At 38.3% G+C, this 23,254-nt stretch overlaps 1 protein-coding gene across 5 annotated transcripts in view; it reads left to right on the forward strand.

The window, feature by feature from the left end:
• Nucleotides 1-23,254, forward strand: part of epha4a (eph receptor A4a) — a 67,125-nt gene that overhangs the window by 21,099 nt on the left and 22,772 nt on the right. For all 5 annotated transcript variants that reach the window (XM_052129298.1, XM_052129296.1, XM_052129299.1 and 2 more), the window contains exon 4: nucleotides 10,073-10,228. In XM_052129298.1, coding sequence (XP_051985258.1) covers nucleotides 10,073-10,228 — 156 coding nt within the window. The remainder of the gene's footprint in view (nucleotides 1-10,072; nucleotides 10,229-23,254) is intronic.

A 23,254-nucleotide genomic window follows, 5' to 3' on the forward strand; every position in this document is an offset into this window, starting at 1 on the left:
CACGCACAGTTACAACCTCCACTAATGCACCTGAATGGATCTGTAAATGGATACGCTTTGCCTTTGTTTCACATTGGTCAACTTGATGACATCACAGTTCTGCACACGTTGTGTATAATTGAAAATGGCAAGCGCCAAATGGAGATAACAATCCACTGTGTTGACGCGAGTGTTGTATACTGATAATATATTAGTATATGATTAGTAATTTACGCCGACATCACCCAGGAAATTCCGAAGGTGAGCACGAATCTGCATTCACTGCAACACTCCATTCCATTTCTAAGCAGGCACTCAGTGCTTATTCGGACATGAAACGATAACTTAAGTTATTTTGCCCTACTCTGGGGATAAGTATGCGGGACTTCCACATATGAATAAAACACTCAAGACCTGTTATGACTGCCCTTCTCGTATCCATATTAATAGCAAGGTTATTCCTTCTGTAGTGATGTACAGCTTCTGAATGTTGAATATGGGTTGAGGTGAATTTGAAATGCACTTTATGTTGATATGTGTAGCATAATAGTGCAGGTACCTGTATTAAGTTAAAATGTTTATTTAGTGATTAGAGAAAAAGATTTCTTTTAGTTAAGGTCCTTAACAAAAATTAACATTGGTTTTACTATAGTAATATTTAAGTAACCATGACTGTAATAACAATGACTGCTGTCACCATGGTTTTCTTAGCAGAAATCATGGTTTTGATACAATTAACCATCGTTTTACAGCAATAATGCATATACATATACATATAACCATGACAGTAACGATGTTGATTTTGTGGTTACAATGATTTTACTACAAATACCATGATTAAACTATGGTTACTGTAGTAAAACACAATTTGTATTATATTAAGTGTTTACAACATGTATTCTTACTTTGGATTTGGAAGTGATATTTTTTTTTATGAACATTGCAAATATGGACTGTGACCCAAAAAACGTGATACAAAAAAAAAAACATGTACTTCTAAAATCGAAATATTTTACCTCAGAAATATTTAATTAAATATTGAAAAAACCTGTTAGGACTTAAGATTTAATCTAATTAATAATGTACTACATTAAACATTATTTTTGTCTACTATGTACTTTAAACTTATTAGAGAAGTACATGGTTAGCTTAGCAACATGTGAACTTCAAACTCTATTGCAATCAATTGCTGAAACTCGAGTCACTCATGAGTTTCAAATGTATTGTTGTGGCCAAAAATTTCACTGCCAATGCTGAGGACTCCAAATCAGTCACTTATGAGGTCCTATTTAACTTATGAAGTTGCATATGAAGACCTGGGTTTTGAAACAGAGCTTATATATTTAAAATTCTCACACATTCATGCATATTCACGCCCACTCGCATACACACACCTTGGAAGGCATCTCCTCCTTGTTTGCTATGCTGGAATTGTTTGGAATGTGAGACGTTTGGCCCCCTGCCTCTCTCAGCTGCCCGCTACCCTCAGAGGACAGCAGACAAGACAATGAGCTGCATTTCTTAGAGACTTTACCTCCACATTCCTGCTGCTGCAGTGTCCCTAACCCCAGAGCAGGCAGACAGGGAAAAAGGGATTTCTTGTCACCTGCTTCAGCCAACCTTTCAGAGAGACCTTCCTGAAATGTCTTGTGAGTATGTGTAGGTGGAGTTCCTGCCTATCTGATCTGAACCTCTGGCTGTGATATTGATATGATGTAGAAAGGCCAACCCTGGAGATGCTGTCTGTGCTGCTCTGCCCCCTTCTTCCCTTCCTTCAACGTTTTACAAAAGCTCTTTACATAAAACACTGAAAATAATCTGGTGCTGTTATTAAGAATTAAGAGGCTGTATCTATGAAGAACTTAGTAATTTAGTAAAGTAATTTAATCCTAAACAAATTGACAGTATAGATATGAATGGTGATGACACTGCAATACTTTCACACCCACAAAGCATGGTAAACGAGACACAAAATCGAATAGAGCGTACATTTGAGCCATCATAGAAATGAATTAAAAGCGGTTAGCTGTGTTGAACTTGCTCCTCAGATGCTGACTGGGAGTGAGAGATGCTTTGCCGAAGCAATGACGCAAATCACAATGTTATAGATCATTTATGTTATTATCAGAAGTGTAAAAATATTTTTGGTTCATTATGAAACTGTGGCGGGACAAATTAGACTGGCGGGCCACCATAGTCTATGAAATTATTGGGAAACACAGCTATTTCTACATTTATCACAAGAACAGGCAACAACAAAGAAAGCAATGACACATTGTGCATGCTTTAGTGGTCTATAAAATAAATAACCATTCAAAATCAGCAAATCTTTACACAAAATTGACAAAGGCTGTTCTTTATATAATAATAATAACCCGACCAATCTACCCTCCAAACTTCAAAGTAGGCCTATGTTCAATTGCAACAATTAGGCTAAGTGCGTTCTGTGTACTTAGGTAAAGGGAGCCGGACAATTCTCTTCCTTTTTCCAGTTACACTTTCAAATCTGAGCTTGTAAAGGGCCTGGACTATTGTTTTGAAATGACAATCAGTTGGCTTGCCTACAATTTTCAGTAAATTTTGTGTCACAGGAGTAAGAATCGCTAATTTATATCTTTAAGCTTTTGCTTAAATGGGTGACAGGTCGGCTAATGTTTCTGATATCTAAATATGATTGACTATTAACCACAACATGCATATTTATTTGTTTCAGTTGCCTGACAAAGGAACTGGCCTACCGATGTTCACTAGTTTTTCATTGACGACAGCATCACAATGCTATATTATGCCAATGCCAGACTAGCTTGCTTGTTGTTAAGCTTAATGGAGGGCTATTGCCTAAGTTAGTCTGGCTGTATTAAGATGTTTTAATAGTGGTTTAATTTCAGAAAGTGACAAACAATGCCAAGGCTTAGGGGAAACACTATTGTTACCTAGTTGTCACCAATGAATACAGGTCAGAGTTAGATGGATGCTGCTCCGCAGGGCACTCGATTCGCGTGCGTTAACTGTGGTGGCTATAACAAGGGAAGTAGAAGAGGAAGGGACAGTTCTTTGTGTGGTCTTGCAGAATTAGAACTAAAATGCAGTTGTTGGGCTTTACAACACACTTTTAATTGAGAATTTATGCCATTGGCCAAATTTAAAAACTAAAATATAAAATGATGCATTCAAAATTGGCACTTATCTAGTCAGAGGCCAAAAGGGCAGGTGCTTGAGCACCACCTGGGGTCTATCTCTGTCTGTGTGTGTGTGTGTGTGTGTGTGTGTGTGTGTGTGTGTGTGTGTGTGTGTGTGTGTGTGTGTGTGTGTGTGTGTGAATGTTTGTCTTTTTTGACATGATTCACCTAATCAGCAAGGGCATATTTTTTTTTAATCCGGCCCTCACAAGTGAAGCAAAACCTGTGCACACACACACAGGTCAACTCTTTTTGTACAGCAGATGGCTAAGTAATGATTTACCTCAGAGTGGAACTCTCACATATAAAGGTTAACGCATGTCCTTTGTTTGTGTTCGCCTCTAGCTGTACCACCATACCTCACTTCAGCGAGACCTTGGGACTGTCTTTAGAAAAGTTTGAGGTAACTTTTGAAAATTTGTAGAGATTAGAGAGGGAGAGATCGAGGGCAGAAGAAGAGTACATAGAAAAAGAAACAGAAAAATGAGGGTCAACAACAGAGAGCGATAAATAAAATGTGAGCGAATGTATGGATTAAAGCCAGTAAGTTTTTATATAGATTGGCCCCTCAGATACAAATGTGCTTCTTAGGGTTTAGGGACACTATCAGTCACACAGTCAACAACCACACACACACACACACACACACACACACAAATGGTAGCAATGAGCAGTGTTTGCATGCAGTGAGCAGATCAAGATACATTAGTCACTGCAGATGTAATTAATAAGTAGATGAAGGCGGGAAACTGATCAATGAGGGAATTGGCATGTTCGTGCTTGAAGGCACAGATAATAATCATCTTTCATTTGTTCTATTTTTCTATGTACTTCTCTCCTTCTTTACTGTGTTCTTTCAGTCATATCATCAGATAAGAGGGAATGTAATGTTTGAAAAGCTCAAGAAAATGCATAATATGGGGAATTTCATGGAAGTGGAAACTAGGGTTAAATCAATATGGGTTTTTCCAATGGCTGACACTGATATATGTAGAAGAGGGTGGGCGATGACCAATATATAAGGGAAACTGGGGCTACTTGTCACACAGGGAAGTTGTCACAAAGGCCATATCTCTGTAACGATAAGATTTAGAGTCAAAAGTCAAATTGGGCAAATATGTGTTTTCTCCAGCAGAGGTTTTGAATGTTGGTTTTAATCCACTAGTTGAAAACCCTTTTGTGAATTCCACCCTCCATTGTATCAAAGGAAGGGTCTACTAGCCTATATTATGAAGGCACATTTTTACTGAAAGGTTTAAATGTGTTCTTAGGCCAAACATTTAATCATTACAGTATTTATTGACCAAAATTCTGTTTTGATATGTTTGTCTGTTTTCATTTCCATTTGTGTTGTTTAATTAATTGTTTTGTGCGCCATAATTGTTTTGCTTTATACATTTTGCTTAAAGCATATAATGTACTTTCTAATGCAGGCATACTGTAGATTTAAAGAGAGGCATAGATTTTGTTTAGGTGGTCACGATGGGGGAATGTTTCCTCCACAATGTTCATATGAAACCTACACTACTGGTTTAGTGGCAGACTCCATTGTGAAAACGTATCCCATATAGTGTGAAAACATGCCCCACAAAAGGTCAACCTGTTTAAAGAACTGAATATTTTTTCCTGGGCAAGAATGGTGAAACTTTTCAAAGCTTTTTTGTAGCCAAGACTTCAAGGAAAAGGGCTATGCACAAATTGACTTTAAAAATAAACCTACCATAAGAAATATTCACTGGAGTAAAAAGTGTCTCCTTTGGCAAATTACACTTATATACATGGGCCTAGATTTGGCTTGAACATTGTTTGGGGCGGACTTACATTGCATCCGGAAAGTATTCACATCGCTTCACTTTTTCCACATTTTGTTATGTTACAGCCTTATTCCAAAATTGATTAAATTCATTATTTTCCTCAAAATTCTACAAACAATACCCCATAATTACAACGTGAAAGAAGTTTGTTTGAAATCTTTGCCAATTTATTAAAAATAAAAAACAAAGAAAATCACATAAACATAAGTATTCACAGCCTTTGCCATGACACTCAAAATTGAGCTCAGGTGCATCCTGTTGCACTGATCATCCTTGAGATGTTTCTAGAACTTGATTGGAGTACACCTGTGGTAAATTCAGTTGATTGGACATGATTTGGAAAGGCACACACCTGTCTATATAAGGTCCCACAGTTAACATTGCATGTCAGAGCTCAAACCAAGCCATGAAGTCCAAGGAATTGTCTGTAGACCTCCGAGACAGGATTGTATTGAGGCACAGATCTGGGGAAGGGTACAGAAAAATTTCTGCAGCATTGAAGGTCCCAATGAGCACAGTGGCCTCCATCATCCATAATGGAGTGAAGTTTGGAACCACCAAGACTCTTCCTAGAGCTGGCCGCCCGGCCAAACTGAGTGATCGGGGGAGAAGGGCCTTAGTCAGGGATGTGACCATGAACCGGATGGTTACTCTGACAGAGCTCCAACATTTCTCTGTGGAGAGAGGAGAACCTTCCAGGTGAAGGTTCATCTTCCAACAGGACAACGACCCTAAGCACACAGCCAAGATAACAAAGGAGTGGCTACGGGACAACTCTGTGAATGTCTTTGAGTAGCCCAGACTTGAACTCGATTGAACATCTCTTGAGAGATCTGAAAATGGCTGTAACTTAACAAAATGTGGATAAAGTGAAGTGCTGTGAATACTTTCCGGATGCATTGTATGATAAAATGATAAGATGGCTCATTATTGTGTGTTACCGCTAATCACAAAAGACCAAATATCAGCTGATTAATTGACCTGGCTGATTTATAGGTCTGTGATTGTGCATATCATTTTTAAGGTTGACTTCAATTTAATTTCTGGAGGTACAGAAGAGAACAGGGTGGCAATATGTTAGCAAGACATTTAGCGTAAATGTTAAAAGATATGTAAAGAAAAGTACCTGAAATTCCAAAGTGAACCTGGTCACTGGATAATGGATCCTGGATAATCTCTATGTGTATTAGGTGGATTATCTGCTGTTGATCCCCCTGAGCAGTGGCTACAGAGATAAGCCAGCCTCATAAACTTGTCATAAATATGTTAGCCATTAGCTCATGAAAGCCCCACAGATCTTGATTTCACTTTCTCTTGTGTGTATTTGTATGTGGGTGGATGCTTTTGAGTGTATGAAAGAGAGACTATTCTCTCTTTTTTTCTGAATGCTGAAAATTAGATTTTAATTTTGAATAATATTCTCTGTTACATTTTGTATGTTGTAAGCTCAGTTTCTGAGTTGCAATATGATTATTGTTGTGCTTTTTTATTAATTATATTTCTGCTAGTGAACATGTGGTGGTAGAGGAAAAAGATGGACAGAAACGGAGACATATCTCAACTCTTTTGTGTGTGTGTGAGGGAGAAATATAACCTGGCAGATTTACATCAGTGTAGGATTTCCAAGTGGACTCACACTCCTAGACCACCCAGTACTGAAGCTCCATTTCCCACTTATTTTCCTGTATCTCTCTCTCTCTCTCTCTCTCTATTTGTTTGCTATCATTTCTATTTATTTTTCATGCAGTCTTACCTCTTTGTATGCCATATATTTATTTGTGATTGTCTAAATGGAAACCATTGATGTTTTTATTTACCCGAGTATCTTTCAAGCTTTTTACATGCTCAACCGAATGTCATCAAATTACATGCATCTAATTTAGGCCCTTTTGTCCTGTTTACATCTTTCAGTACTTTGAAACTGGCATGCATGCCTTGTGGAATTCAATAATTCATTCACCTCAACCTCAGCACAATATCCCATTCCGCTTTTGTCTCAACTCCACCTGCTCTTTTCTTTATAAGCAGGACAACAGGTGAATATTTTAAGGTATAAAGCCCATAAAAAGCATTCAGAGCTCCATCTGAGTTGGTGTCTCCATTTAGTAGAACATTGTCCCTGTGGTGGATGGTATGACGAGAGCGCTGACCCTGAATATTGGGGCATGGGCTGGTAATTACAACCCTATTATGTGACAGGCAGTAAGCTCATCTCTTCAATCAGGAACAATGAGACAATGATTGTCAAGCCCAGTGGCCATAGGCTCCATGGAGTGAGAGTGAAAAGGTCAGATCTGTAGGGTGGGGAGAGCTGCATGTGGAATGGAGACCAGGAACTGTAGAAAGGTCTCATGGGGGCCTAGTATGGAGGACTTAGGGAAGGAGGGGACAGCTGGAGGTCCTCCGTAGGGTCTGGGACTGAGAAAACACTCTTAGCAGGTGGAGGGTATTATATATCCTAAGTGCTTGAGAAAAGTGGTACAAGTCAATGAGTGCCTTCACTCATAAACAAGACTGAAGGGTGTACTGATCTCTCAATCATACATACAAACCCCTACCGTGGGCACGTTAAAGCTCCCCAAGAATCCTCTTCAATTAATTCTGTCCTCCAGCCAGAATTCAGATGAACCAAAGCTGATCAGATGAAGCCTCCGTCTCTAATTCCCATCCTTCCTCTCCAACGCACGGCATTAATGCATGCTGCCCCATGGAGGTCGCGATCTACAGAGCTACTTCTCCTCAACTTGAGCTCGACCTTTCTCTTTATACCTCCCCCCACCCCGGACCCTGTTATTTACACTTACCTCTGATCAAGCATGCTATTGCAGCTGATTGCGAGTGTTTGGTCCCTGGGCAGACTGTGATGGACAGAGAGACGTGGAGAGCTTGAGGAGAAATGGAGGAGAGCGGAAGGTGGTGATTCCCCAGGGCGAGTGCTAATGCGACCACAGGGTTCCTGTCACTTATGTGAGATTAAAAGAATTGGTCAGGAAAGAGAGAAAAAATGAAGAAAGAGGATGAGAGCGTGATGAGGATACACTTGTTTGAAGTACAGTGTGTTTAAAACTGTCTCTTTTATATTTTTGAAAAGAAGAGAAGACCATTTTGTCATAGGAACAAAGCTTCCTGCGTTGAGAAATTTTTATGTCCTCACTGAAAAATTTAATTGCCATTCAAAGTGATGAAATGATAGCAAATAAGGTTATATCTTTAATTGAACTTTTAATAGAAAATTACCTATAAGATTTAAGTGTGGGCAGGGCTAACCACTGTAACATGTCTCACAAAATAGAGTCCAACAGTGCTTGCCTTTTTTTCAGCCATCTTGATTCCTTGTATATTTATATTCCTTTTTTCCATTGTGATTTCATAAAATCCTTAAGCAAAGTGTTCTAAGTACTCAAACCAAGCAACCAAGCTTCAAGTTTAATGACAAGATTACAAACTTTGATTTGAAGCATACATTTATTTGAAAATTCAAGAAAAATACAAAGATACAAGACTGTGCACTTAACATTATAATGAGGGAATGAACTACAAAACTGTTGATTTTAAGTATATAAATTATATATTTTAATTGCAAAATATTCAGAAATACAAATATGTAAGTAGTTTCGAAGTGTAGGGAGACCAACTCGATTGCATAATTTGCAGTGTATCATGGGATTGGGAAGTCGCTGCAGAGCTCTTTTGTTTGTTTTCCTCAATTCTCTGATTGACTGAGGGCAGAATCACCTGATTGACCAATCAGAATAAAGTATTCCAGATATTAGTGTAAAAAGACAAGACAACACTAAGCGACCAACAAAATGTCTTATTGCCCATTGCTACTGTATTTAGGACACAGTGTAACATGTATACTTTTCTTAGGAACAAGGTAGTTTAAATTCTCTCAGCACGTTATAGCTTGTTTGTCCTATTTGTCATATGAAAGCCTTGTGTTTCATCCCCATAATGCTTTGCTAAGAGCATGTATGATTATCGCTAAGAGCATTACTCTGATTTGTGATATTCTGTGCTGAGCCTTTATATTGATAGGACCTTTTAGGGAAACACATCTGTAAACTATCTAAAGATCGATAAACTCTTAGATAAATGTCATAAATTGCACGCCTTTATTCTTGTTCAAATGCTATCTGTGTTTATATGGGTATCGATGGCCTTGTGGGAAAAAAGTCAATAAAAGACCTCAAAGCATTCCTTTGTCTCTGTCACTGTAAATAGGAAATTATGCTGTGTGTGCTTGTGCGTGGGCATATTAGAGGGAGCAACCGAAATAGAAAGAAAGTATAGAGACAAACAAACAAAAGAAAAAAGATTAAAGAAGGTGGAGGGAGAACAAAAATGGTCGGAAAGCTGACAAACTTGAAAAGAGAGATTGAGAGAGAAAATAGAGATGGAGGACAAATGCAGAGAGATAGCAAGGGAAAGAGAGATAGACAGAGGGCTTGGCTTGGGTGTTAGGATTAATTGCATTCCTCTGGTATCACTTCCTCTCTTCATTAGATTGTCATAAAGCCATACGGTGATGCCTCTCATTCAAACATTCCACACCAATCCCATACAGTGTCTTTCACAGGCCTACTGTGCCAAGAACACATGCACATAAAACAAGCTACAATTTCTTAGTAAACAAAATAAGATATTTAGACCTGTTTTTGGAGAATATCTATTAACTTGAATTAAGTTGATTTTTCTTACATCATTGGAAACATGTTCTTTCTTTCTTTTCTTTCTTTCTGCATAATAGGCTACTAATATGCTAATGACTTCTATATTTGTGCTTAAAACAAGGAAAAATGTATCACCAATGGGGTTGAAAAATATACTTAATTCAAGACATATTCCCTGAAAACTTCTCTGTATATTCTCTGAAAAGTATTTTTATCTTACGATTTGTTTTATTCTAAAGTGAATGGGAACTTGTTTTAAGGATGTTAAGATATTTTTACTCTGAAATAAGTTAAAAATACTTATTAAGTAATTCAATTATTTTTGCTGTGCAGAGACTTCAGATGCAAAACATTCAAATGATGACATCAATGTAACAGTATGTTGAATACTTTGTGATTATTAATGTAGATTACTTGTTCTTTGCAGCTTGTAAGATTGGTTACTACCGAGCGTTAGCTACCGAGGACAGCTGTTCTAAGTGTCCCCTGCACAGTTACTCTGTGAGGGACGGATCCACTTCCTGTGCCTGTGACAAAGGATTCTTCCGGTCTGAGACGGACCATGCTTCTATGCCCTGCACACGTAAGTGTATTCCACATAACACTAGCTATACCCCTAGCCCAGTTTACATCACATATGGCATGCCCATAGACTAACCACAGACTGTCCATATTTTACACAAAAATGTAAGAGCTGGTTGACAACACCAGATTTGATCTGGTTGGCTGGCTTGACACATTTTCCCAGGCTGTGAGCACTTCTTAGGAAGAACTAGGTATTGGATTCGCCCAAATTAGCAAGCTCCTCGCCATTGAATTGTTGATTGAAATTCAGTTTTGTTTCAAACACTTGGTGGCATTTAAACTAGCCATAATAGAGCACACCAGTATATTACACTCTGTTGCAAAAAAAATATCCAATTTCAGATTGACTTGTCCCTAAACATCACATACAAATATCAAACTGTGGTTGATCACTGTCAATCAGACATAGTTTTCCAGTCTAAATTGGTGGTTTTTGGCCATTTCATGCTATAATGTGGACCAGATTTCATGGCAACAGTCAAACGCCAGGCTACGTGAGATTCCTGGAGATTCCAGCATCAAAAACATAGATGCAAACAAACTTCCCTGGACATGAGTAATCATTAAACCGGGTCATGGGATTTGAAGGGTGAGCACAGAGAAACCACATATCACTCAGGAGAACCAGTACTTCAGGGATTTATGTCAGTATGCAGCTGTTCACTTCACACACCAGTGGGACTGTTATCCTTAAGGCCATGACCAGAAGTTAAAGACAGAAACTCACGTGACAGTGATAAATGATTGGATGTCCACCTGCACCTCTTATAAACAATGCTTGTGTTTTTGGTACATTAAACTGTTCATTTTATTTCTGCATTTTCTTATGAATATGTTCTGGAAACTCTTAAGTGTTAGTATGAGTTTGGGTCGGTTTTGTGTTTAGGCTATATACTTAGGGGACAAAATGATCCAGTAAAGTTAGCTTAATCTGACAAAAAATCCATTTGGAGGAAAAAAAATGATTCATAAATAAAGTAAACAATGATATAAAACAAGGCTTTGTGGTTAGCCTGTAGTAATTAATTTCATTTAAAAACAATGAAGTCCATAGTATGTATTTATGTATGGCCTAGCTAATTGAATGTGTTTTGTGTGTGTGTGTCAGTGCATTGGAAGGAGCCCTGCCTTGATGAGTAAAGATAGATGTGTGTGTCAGAGCCTGAGGTGACTAATAGACTTGATAACAGTGTTTAGCTTGTTAAACAGAGACCTGCATTGGCATTCAGCATGCCACAGCTCTGAGCTGAGACAACAGGGTTAATCGTAAGAAGTACACATGTCAAATTTTCAAGACAAGCTCTCTCTCTCTCTCTCTCTCTCTCTCTCTCTCTCTCTCTCCTCTCTATCTGTGTCTCTTTCTCTCTCACATACACATATCGGATGACCTCACCCAGGGAATGACGCTAGCCTGGGCTTCCACCATTTTATGCATCAGATCATCTTGTTTGCCAGACCATCACCCTCCGTTCAATATGTGCGCTGTCTAACCTTATTTACAAACTCACTCTTTCGCCTTTCTACCTCAATTTTGCTTTCTGTCTCTCTACCCGATCCTCCCTTATCTACTTTATATCTGTCGCTAGCACAACTATTTTTGTGATAATAAGTACATATACATGCACACCAATATGTTGAAAAGTACCAAAAGTCATCTTATTTAAAAAATGTGACAACGCAAGACAACTGCGTTTACATGAGAGTTAGATCAGGTTAACTTCTGTTCTGAAGTAAATACGTAGTCATGCGCATGACATTTGCCCACATTGGAAAAGAATGTAGGTAAACATGTACGCGTTGACATGCAACATGTAAAGGGCAAAAATCGATGTGTGCCAATCGGAATATGCTTACACCATTCATGACCAATAGTTAGCCAGTCATTGGCCTGTAGTTCACGGCAATCCATTTTGCAAATGAATTCGTCAGTCTGTCTGAGATAGATTTATTATAAGAGCTTGTCTAAGGATGCGTCAATGTACACATGCGTCAGACGGACTCTTTTGGAGAATCAGACTTTGGTTGCGTAAATAACCTACCATCATAAACATACCGTTTTTATGCTGCTGTGTCAAATTTAACATAGTTTGAAACTTGAAACACATCTTGAGATCCCTGCGTTCGGATTTGCACTCCATTAAGGTGTGTTTGACCTCAAGAATGAGACTCATCTTATGCTGTATGTTGTAGTATGTGTGGTTTGTTCTCTGTATAAGATGCATTTTGTCTAAACAGCTGGAGTTTTGCTTACTGCCCCTGGACAAATAGATGGTACTTCAAGCTTGAATTGCTCCGATGTTAGGAATATTCCTTAGTACTTTCCACGGACATGATTAATTGCATTAATGTATTAATGTTTATTATTTATATAATTAATCACACTGAATTAAACATTTAACAGTAGACATCAAATATAAATTGTCAGTATTGTCTTTATTCATAGCTAATTCACAGTTCTCAATTAAAATTATGTCTAGTGTTTCCCAATCCTATTCCTGGAGGTTCCCCAACAGTTTGGGAGGAGAAACACTGAGCTATGATTCATGTCTTTATCTTTCGCTTTTACAACTGTCTTTAAATGGAGCTCTCTTTACTGGAGCCTCTTATATCAGCATCTGTTGTCAACCCAGAAGCACCCCGTCAAACACTGAAACACCCGAGATACTAAATCCCCACACAAAATTAATTTTTTTTTTTAAATGGAGCAAGGTTGCAAGGGAGGAAAAAATGTGAAATGGCGATAAAGGGGAAGACAGACAGTTAAGAGGCGAGAGAGAGATGACCTCATTACGACTGTGGAGCTGAACCGATCTCTCACCTTAGCGTATTAAAATTCAGCAAACCCAGTTGACTTCAATCAGTTCCTGTCTATCACAGAGACCATGTGGCACCGCGCCACCATGGGAGCACACGGTTCACCCTAGTCTAACGAGTGGGTACAGCAGCCACATACTTAATACAGGATAAACAGAGTTTAAAGTCCATTTACACATAAACCTCAGCCAGAAGGATTTCAATTTAATCCAGACCCAGATTGTTGAAGTGTTGAAATGATTTGGAAGATATAGAGATATTTGAAAATGTTTTATTGCCATATGGGGAGACCTCAAAGTCGGAGAATGAGGCACAGCCTGTTTGAGGATGTTTGTCCTCTTGACTCAGTTCCTTAAAGGAGAGTCAGTTTGATGTTGGTCGTGCAGTACTCGAGGCCATCCATAGAAAAGAAAAAAAGACAATTGAGATGTGAAGTGTGTAAAATCTTTTGGTGTTTTAAAATAATTTTTCCTAGCTTAATATACAGAGACAGCTTTAATGTGGTCATGGCACGAGGAGTAAAATTATCCTTAATCTTTTGATATTTGTATAAGAGGTCAGTGTACTACAAAAACATATTGTAAGTTTCAGAACACAAAACTTCCTCATTGCACAATTGTTTTAAACCAAGCTGTCAAAACAACTCATTGTCTACTTCCTCAACATTGTGATGTCTCTGACCACCTCCACAACAACACATCAATGCTGACTTCACCTTATCACTTCTGTAGCCCCGCCCAGTAGCTGTTAGCAGTGAGATGGCAGGTCAGTCAAGAGGAGAGAGCCAATCATAACAGTGGGCGTTTACTGTCAAATCTTAAAGGAGAAGGAGCACCAAAACCAAGTGTTTTTACAAAGGGTCAGAATGAGGGTGGAAAATATATATATATATATATTTGTGTGTGTGTAAAAATTTTACTGATATTATAAGTAAACCTCAAGCAGGGCTGGACTGGTAATCTGGCATACCGGGTATTTTTCCGGTGGGCCGAAGCTCTTTGGGGTCGATCAATGGCAGACTGGTCAATGGGAGAACTGTGCGGGCCGGTGGGTCGGCCGCAAAACGTGCCGAATGGGCCGAGATAAGCTAAAATGAGCTGCCGAGTTATGCGGAACGGACCACAAAATAGCGCCGCAATATGCAGAAAAGGACAGCGAACTCCCCCGCCCCCGCCAATTTCTCTTCTCAGTCCAGCCCTGACTTCAAGGAACATAATTTTTCAAAAGTGCATGTCATGACCCCTTTAAGTAAGCACCCTTTAAGTAAGCTACTCGTAGGTTTATACACTGATATCACACTGAGGCTATATTTTGAAATCGAAAGTGAGATGCTGGCGAGAAGTATCTCAGAGCTTACATTAAACAACATGTCTTGGACCACTAACCTGGAGCTGCTGCTGTGATTTACGAGTTTTGATGTTGAAAAATGGGCTGAGGAGGGATGTTGAATCCCACGAGCTGTTTTGCTGAAAGGGCACAGCAATTGGATAGAGGGTTTTATCACCGAGATCGAAGGTAAGGTTGTTTTACGTTGACATTACATCTAGCCAAACTAGCTTGCCATCTACTTCTGACTTTCTGATTGAAATACATTGTGTTTATTCAAGCTGTGTTCAATTGTAGCAAATGTTAGCTGGCATTTTATGTAGCATGAACTTCGATCATGTAATTTCAGTGTTTACAGTCAGGAATAGCAAGTCAGGCATTGTTGTGAAGGCAAGGTAATTTCGCTCAATGCAAAAAAATAAAACCCCTTACATGATGCAGGTAACGTTGACTAGATTGTAAACAACATACGTTCAAGTTCTTATGTTCAGGTGCCAGAGTTCATGCACCAAAGGTCTTGCTGCTTCTTGTTTTTAATTTGCAATGCCATGAATTGCTCACCTGTTTGCGGTGAGACTTGCTGTTTGGGGTGGTCGGATGTTCCTGGAAAATTGGCCAATTTGCCACAGTTTACATTCAAATTAGTAATGTTATTTGTCAGGATAGAGATACTTTTACATTTTGATGAATGTATTCACGTACACCTTAACATTTCGATGTAAACACACAAAGTTCAGGTCATAAGTTTGCACACCCCTTGCACAATCAAACTGTTTATCATGTCTTAATTATAGCAATTGCATTGTTATTTATTTAGTACTGCCTTGAAGTTTTTTAATAGAATTTTTTTACATTTATTAATTTGGCAGATGCTTTTATCCAAAGCGACTTACAAAATAGGAATACAGTATAAGAGAATCATCTTAAGTAGAGAGTGGTACGAAAAGTGCTGTATTCAAAGTTTCACTAGCATCAGAATAGTAGTATTCAAGATAGATTAAAGTGCAACATTAATATTATTTATTATATTTATTGACTGATTAAGTGCTCATGGAAAATATGTGATTTGCTGTTTTTTGAAGACAGAAAATGAGTTGGGAAGGTCATTCCACCAACGTGGTACGATGAAACTGAAAGTCCGGGAAAGTGTTTTGGTTCCTCTTTGTGTTGGCACAACAAGGCGCCGTTCCTTAGCCGACCACAGACTTCTGGTGGGAACTTAGCTCTGCAGAAATGATCATCACAGACATTTACATATATTCCACAAAACAATAAAAACTGAATGTACACAAAGGATCATGTTTAACCATTTACATGTGTACACCAATTAAACAAAAGGGGTATGCAAACTTATGACCACTGATCCGTATGTGTGTGTGAATGTGTGTAAAGCAATCCAGAATAAAAGACATACACTACATCAAAGCCTTTGTGGCAAGTTGCTCCATAGTAGGGATGTTGACAGTTGTGTGCCAGTTTTTACATTGTAGGCTAAGTTTAATTCTATGAATTTTGGCATGACAGCTTTTTTTTATATAATTACAAAAAATCACTTGTTGCAACACAAAACCATATTGGCTCTTGTCAGCTTACACTGTAGTTTCCTACCACCAGAACCAATAGCATATGGTGAACAGCAAACATGTATAATCAGTGTGCACACTAAATGGACAGCATGCTCTTTAGGAAAATATTGTTGGAATGTTCCTTAACATCCCACAACAACATACTGGACCTTTAGACTGTCATAATTTCATAGAAATATCAAGACTTGTCTTATTTGTGTCTTTAACTGTTTTTCCAGGTGGAATTTCCATCTTAAGATTCCTTTGACATCAGTCAGTCAAATTGCTATTGCAAATCTGGCCTGGGTCACTCTAATCATCAAAATTGGTTTACTGTATACCCTGGCACATTAAATTAAGCTTGAATGCAAATCTGTCCCACCTACTGTTAGTAAAACCTTCCTGCCACAGACATGGCATATTCGTCTCATACTTTGGGCCTAATCACTAAACCTATAAGTATGATACAAATTTCTAAATTAAAGCCACCAACAGCTCATCCCCCTCGAATGACCTATAAAAGATCTTGTCATGAAATCATACCCAGCATCTATTGTCCTGTTCCAAAACCCCTACATAGTGATCAGTGTGCTAATGATCTTCAAGACAACCTTGCCAAAATTCGAAGCAACAGCCAAATGTACAAGCTGCTGGTGGCATCAGGCAAATACACATTGGACAAAGTTGAAACTGAATTTGGACATCTGCCCTGTGAATCAGTCTTGACCTACCAATTCTTTGGCTTGCCCACCATCACCCCTGACCACCACCCAACGTTTCATTTACCACAACAACCATGCACTTATTCAGCAGCTCTCAGTGAAAAGGAGAGCACTTTTTACAGTGGTATAACTGTTACATTTACATTTATGCATTTGGCAGACACTTTTATCCAAAGCGACTTACAGTGCCCTTATTACATGGGCATTCCCACCCGGAGCAACCTGGAGTTAAGTGCCTTGCTCAAGGACACAATGGTGGTGGCTGTGGGGATCACCACCACTCCACGCTATCTGATGCTGAGGCACTAGAGTTAGAAACAAGAGTAAGAAACAAGGGGGCAGAGCACCAGTAAGATATGGCACCATGTAATTTCCCAGTGTCTGAATTCATCCACTTTTTTGAGGATATTCTCACGAGTTGCAGACTTAACCAGCCTTGCCACCAGTATGCAGTGTCAGAAGAGGTTAGTTCAGACACAGGTAATGAAGAGATGGCTGGATCTGGAGCCAGATGCAGCTGCACAATATGAGATGGTTACCGGGAACTGTGTAAACCCTTGTGGCTTTGTCATCAATCCCTTTGCCCCCCATTTAGGCGCATCTCCTGATCGAAAGTTGGTTGACAGCAATGGTCTTCTGGGATTACTTGAAATCAAGTGTTCTGAAGAAGACGACGTACTGGAGTGGCAGTAACTTTCTGTAAGAGCAGATGGTGTTTTTTATTTAAAAACCATCCATGACTATTATCAGATGATGGGTCAAATGGGAATCACAGGAATTACATGGTGTACGATGCAGAGAAATGGGAGTCAATGAAAACTAAGTTGGACTTATTATTTTTTAACTACTTAGGCAGCTATGGGGTGGCTGTGGCTCAGTTGGTAGAGTGGGTTGGCCACTAATCGCAGGTTTGAATCCTGGCCCACACGACTCCACATGCCGAAGTGTCCTTGGCAAAGACACTGAACCCCAAGTTGCTCCCAATGGCAGAGAAATGGGAGTCAATGAAAACTGTCAACATGGCAGCTCTGCCACCATTGGTGTATGAATGGGTGAATGTGTCACAGTGTAAAGCGATTTGAATACCGTTAAGGTTAAAAAGGCGCTATATAAGTGCAGACCATTTACAATTTTACTTTCTGCCTAACCTGTGCTGATAAATCCAAGAGTCTCTCTCTCACATGCACACACTTTTACCAGACATTAACACAAAAATGAATGCTATATGGATAGTTCACACAGGTCTGTGAACTATTCCTTTAACATTAAGGTTTGTGTTAAACACTGTGTAGGTCTTAAAGGGATAGTTCACCCAAAATGAAAATGTTCTGATAATTTACTCACCCTCAGGCCATCCAAGATGTATCCGAGTTTCTTTCTTCATCAAAACAGAACTTAAGATTTATAGGATTTCATTTCAGGCCTCCTTCACAATGCAAGTAAATGTACTCTATATTTTGACGGTCCAAAAAGCATATTTAGGGTGCATCAAAATAATACACAAGACTCCATTAGACAAATACATTTCTTCTGAACCCAAACTAATTATTATTTTTAGAAACAAAACAATACTTATATGTAAAATGTTTTGCTTCCGTACATATCTGTGATACGTGCTAATGAGAGGGATGACGTAAGCTCATTGGTAAGGTCACTCGCCACGTGGATGAGGAGTCAGGAAGCGCAGTGTACAATGTAGAGTGAAAAAAAGAGTTACATTCTCTTCTCACCCAAAACCAACTGGATCACTTCATATTACATTGATTAACCAACCGGTGTCATATCGATTACTTTAATGCTGCCTTTATCTGCTTTTTGGAGCTTCAAATTTCTGGCCACCATTCACTTGTATGGCATGGACCTACAGAGCTGAAATATTCTTCTAAAATACTCGTTGTTCTGCAGAAGAATGAAAGTCATACACATCTGGGATGGCATAAGGGTGTAATTTGTGGTTGAATTATACCTTTTAGGACTGCATAGGTCTTGTGAAAATAGTTGTACATATTTTTAAACAATTATACTACATTAAAAGCAATGACTGAAATAGATACAAACATTTTGTATTTAAAAATATATTCCCATGGACATTGTCTATCTACTGTATACACCTAAAGATAATTTAGAATTAAAACAGAGGTCCTTGGAAATTCGTATGTAGAGCACACACATGGTTGACGATACCATGTAGTGAAAGGGGTAGGACACCATCAAACATTTGAGACTCTTTGATCCGTCTGATTGCCCTTTCCATGTGTATACTCAAGCGAGCAATCTCTTGTGTGTGTGCAATTTCATCTTTACTGAATTGCCCACTTGGCACTGTGAATGTTGGGGTTACAAGTTTGACATGGATCTCAGCAAGAAGGGTCTCTGATAAGAAAGCCCTTATTGGTCATTACTTCATCACCTGGCTCGAGAAGGTTTAAGATGTCTGACTCTTTGGTAATTTCCTTTTCGGAGATGGGGCCTGTGAATAGGTTGCTAACTAGGCTAGGCAGTTCCATAGGGGGTATCCCAACCAGGGATTTCAAAGTTATGGTTCCTTTGTAATGAGAATATATCACTCTTAACACATTCTTATGCACCTTCGAACTTGCTGTTGAACATTGAACTCAGTACGGTCCAGCACAACATGTGTTTTGGGGAAGATCTTCTTGAAGCATGGTGGCATTAACCATCAATAGCCTCTCTACTTGGCCATGCTGACTTTGGCATTTGACACATTAACCTCACTGCTAAATCTGCAGAAAAAATTCCCCTTTCTCATGTAGAAGAGGAACAAGAAAAACTGGTCTAAGAGGCAAATGTCTTGACCATAGAAGCTAGCCTTTACCGTCTGTTCAGTTTTACTTAGTCTTTGCATCCGAGTACATCTCACTAAAGACTCAAATGTAGGTTGAAGAGATTGGTAAAGTGCTTTGAGGTTGTCATAATCAGACAAACTTCAGACTTCTTCAACTTTCAATTTCTTTTGTCAGAAGATCAATTTCCTTCTGTTGAAGTTGACATTTCCAGATAATCATGGTCATGCAGTGCCCCAAAACTCTGGTTTGATCTTTGTTTTGACACAAAAGAGAGAAAAAAAAAAGAAGAAGAACAGAATGAAATATCAAGTAGGTCATCGAGTCACCATGCAGCACCCATGATGCCTGTATAAAGCAACTCTTGTCTCTTTTGCACAGCTCTCCATTTACAGAGCTCTGTTAGACAGGAATGAGATGACAGCTACAGTATATGTGGTAGTAGATTAATTATTACTCTGAACAACACAAATGTAGTCTTACAAACTCACTCTTCTTCTGTGCTTGGATTATGAAACCAAATGGTCCTCCTCTTCCTCCTCCTCCTCAAGGATTCAGTATCAATAGGAGTGCTGTATAGGAATATCAAAATTAACATAGCCATGATATCAGTGATGGCCATTCATATGGTTTTCTTTTAATGTTACCATTTTCACAAGTAAGTGGTGGTACATCAAACCTTTAGGTCCAAAATATGAATAACACAGCAAGATATTCAAAGTCTGCTGTTGTCCTTTTATTAGGGGTGTACATGTTTTATATCACATAATGATAGTAGCATTAAGTAGCAAACAATGCAAGATACATGTTTCAAATGTATCTTAAAGATGCTGAATGAATGATGTTACAGTATTGTAATGTACAATATTCATTACAAATACTGTTACATTACATGCCTGTAATACCTATCCAATGTGTGATCAATGAAGGTCTGATGCTGCCATGAGTTTTTCTGTCAAATCTGAGAATAGAGTTTCTGTCAAAACAGGAAATGATACTGTAAGAGTTGTGTAACTCAGAATTGACAGAAACCTACAAAGGACAGGTATTATAGGCATTATGGATTTTATTTTGAGTATATGGTATATGACAATAGGACATATCAGTACTAAATTTAAAGATAATTCTGGTATGTTTTTGTGATTAAACCAAATGATCTCATTAACACAATCACAACAATATATATATAATATATAATATTTTTTTTTTTAAACAATGATTGTGTGAAAGGACATGTATGCTACCTTAATGAAAGCACAACATCAGGTTTTGTATGATGGACTAGCTGTGTTTCATGTGTAATTAATTGGAAAGTTTTGAAATTCACTGCTACTGAAAATAATACCAAACATTATTTTAAAACTGTCATTGTACATAGGGCTGGGTAAAATTCTCACATATTATATACATTATTATATATATTACATGCGTTAATGTTCAAAAAACACATAATTTCTTTCATACTGTACATTGCTGCAGCACCTCTTTTCACCCTCTGTCTAAAGCACTCTGTTGTAGCTCCTGTCTCTTTAAAGCCCCCCTTTCCGAAAAGCACAGTCTGCTCTGATTGGTCAGCTAGCCCAGTCTGTTGTAATTGGTCAACCGCTTAGAGCAAGTGTCACAAATGTAACACCCCTTACCATAACCAAGTTTCAGCTCTGAGTCTTCCTGAACAGCACATTCCTGAGGCGGGCATTATGCAAATGTGTCCTAGCTGTATTACGGAATTAATGGCTGGACTGCAAACCAGGCATTTCAGGCAGTTAAGAAGCAGTGTTTTCTGTGGGAGAGAGTAAATCCCTTTGGCGTGGACTTTGTGCTTTGTAACTTTGCAGAACTTTTACATGCACAAACAGCTATATTACAAACTAAAGGAAAGTTAAAATCCCCAAAAGTATAATGGGGCCTCTTTAATGACAAAAAATATATAAAATGAGTGCAAATAAGTTCTCACTGAGGTTTTTTTTCTAACACTGATGCATTTAGCCTGTTAAAAACAACATGATCTCTGAAGAGTTGTTACACTTTTGTGCTATCGAGTTTGAAAAATAATGTATTCCTATAATGACAAAGTAGTTAACGCACCTGAAATTTTGCTGAGTTGTCTCCTGGGTTTGAGATCACAGCACCACTTGAACAAAGTCGGCACACTTCCCCATCTCAGTCGATGTAAACCTGTGAGCGATTGAACTATGCAGTCCTTAGTAAAATGTTTTGAGCACACCTATGTGTTGTCTGTAATCTAAAGAGAGAAACGGTTAACTAAGGTGACTTGAGAGCTGCTGTATGTTCCATTCTGAACAGCTTATCTGGTCAAACTTTCAACCCAAGGAATCAACAGTTCACATACTAGCGTGCTAGCGTTATGTTGCTTACCTGAAAAAAAGGTCCAATACCCCTTCTTATTTTGACAACCCATTCACAACGTGCTTTTGGGTCACTCGCAAAGCAATGGAAGGATAAATCTTTATCACACTCTATCTTTTGGTAGGTTGTTACAACATCGCAGCTCCAGTGATCCAGACGATAGTTAGACGGTACTTCTGGTTTCTTCCCACCTGAGCCTCGCTTTCAATTTGGACATGGCGGGTGTGGGAAATCAGAAAAGTGTAATCACTGTCTCTGTGCATGTATCAAAGCATTGGTATATTTGTTTGAGCATCCAAACCAACCCGATACAGCAACACTGGCTCAACCAATGGCATAAGTTAAGAGTGGGGCTATCTATTTGACTGACCAATTTTAGATGGGTGAGTCTTTGAGAAAACTTTAGTCATTATTTTTAAAATCATTATTTTTAATGATTTAAAAAATAAGTAATTTTTTTCTAAGGCTGTTGATTTAATGTGTTAATTCAATGTAATTAATACAAAAATAAGGTTTATAAAAATCTACACAATGAATTATGCCTCCTGAGCATGCAGAAATTCCATAATAATAAATATATATCATTATTAGAATTATATTTATAAATAGAATTATACAGAATTATATTGATGATTGTTCTAATATAAATTTTATTAACTTAATTTGGGGACTTCTCACAGCAAATATTAATATATTTAATTAATTTGTAATTAATTAATCTGCATCTCATGTAATGTATTTGTTTAAAAGTTTTATTCAAATTAATAAAAAAAAAAAAAATCATTCATTGATGCTAGTGGCAAAGAAAATAAACTCTTCGTCTATAATATTTAAATTAACATAACTGGGGACTACATTATGTCTCCCAATCTGTGAATCATCAACCTTTGAACAAATATTTTCTGGACCAGCTTTGTGAGAAAGTCAACCTGGGACCGCTGATTCAGAGAACCATATTTGTCAGGAAAACATCACGGTTTGCTTATACCAGAGATGGCAGTGAGAGCAGCCAAATTAGCATTTATGAGATTCCTATCAGCAAGGTGCTCCGTTATGGAGATGTAATCATTTCTCTCTCTCTTCCACACTCTCACGGGTTGGTTGTATTTCCTTTTTGCACAGCTAGCACTGCATGTCACCTGTGGTGCTGGCTTGTCGTAAATGTAATTATCTTTAAATTCAGCAGGGAAAAAAACCACAGAGAAAAACAACGCTAACATACACAAATACACATACACATAAACAGACTTGAATGCGTCATAGCCTGTATCATCATCCGCCTGCAGTGGCAATTAAAGGGTGTGTAAGGTTGTGTATTTTTTTGTCATTTCAATGTAACTAAAGTTTCTCTTGCCAAGGGTGTAGTTGGAGAGCAATCTCTGCTGCACTCATAATCCTGTTTTGTTTGTTCCAAACTTCACTGTAA

Source organism: Xyrauchen texanus, chromosome 6, assembly GCF_025860055.1.
Source record: "Xyrauchen texanus isolate HMW12.3.18 chromosome 6, RBS_HiC_50CHRs, whole genome shotgun sequence".
In the NCBI taxonomy this organism is placed as follows: Eukaryota; Metazoa; Chordata; class Actinopteri; order Cypriniformes; family Catostomidae; genus Xyrauchen; species Xyrauchen texanus.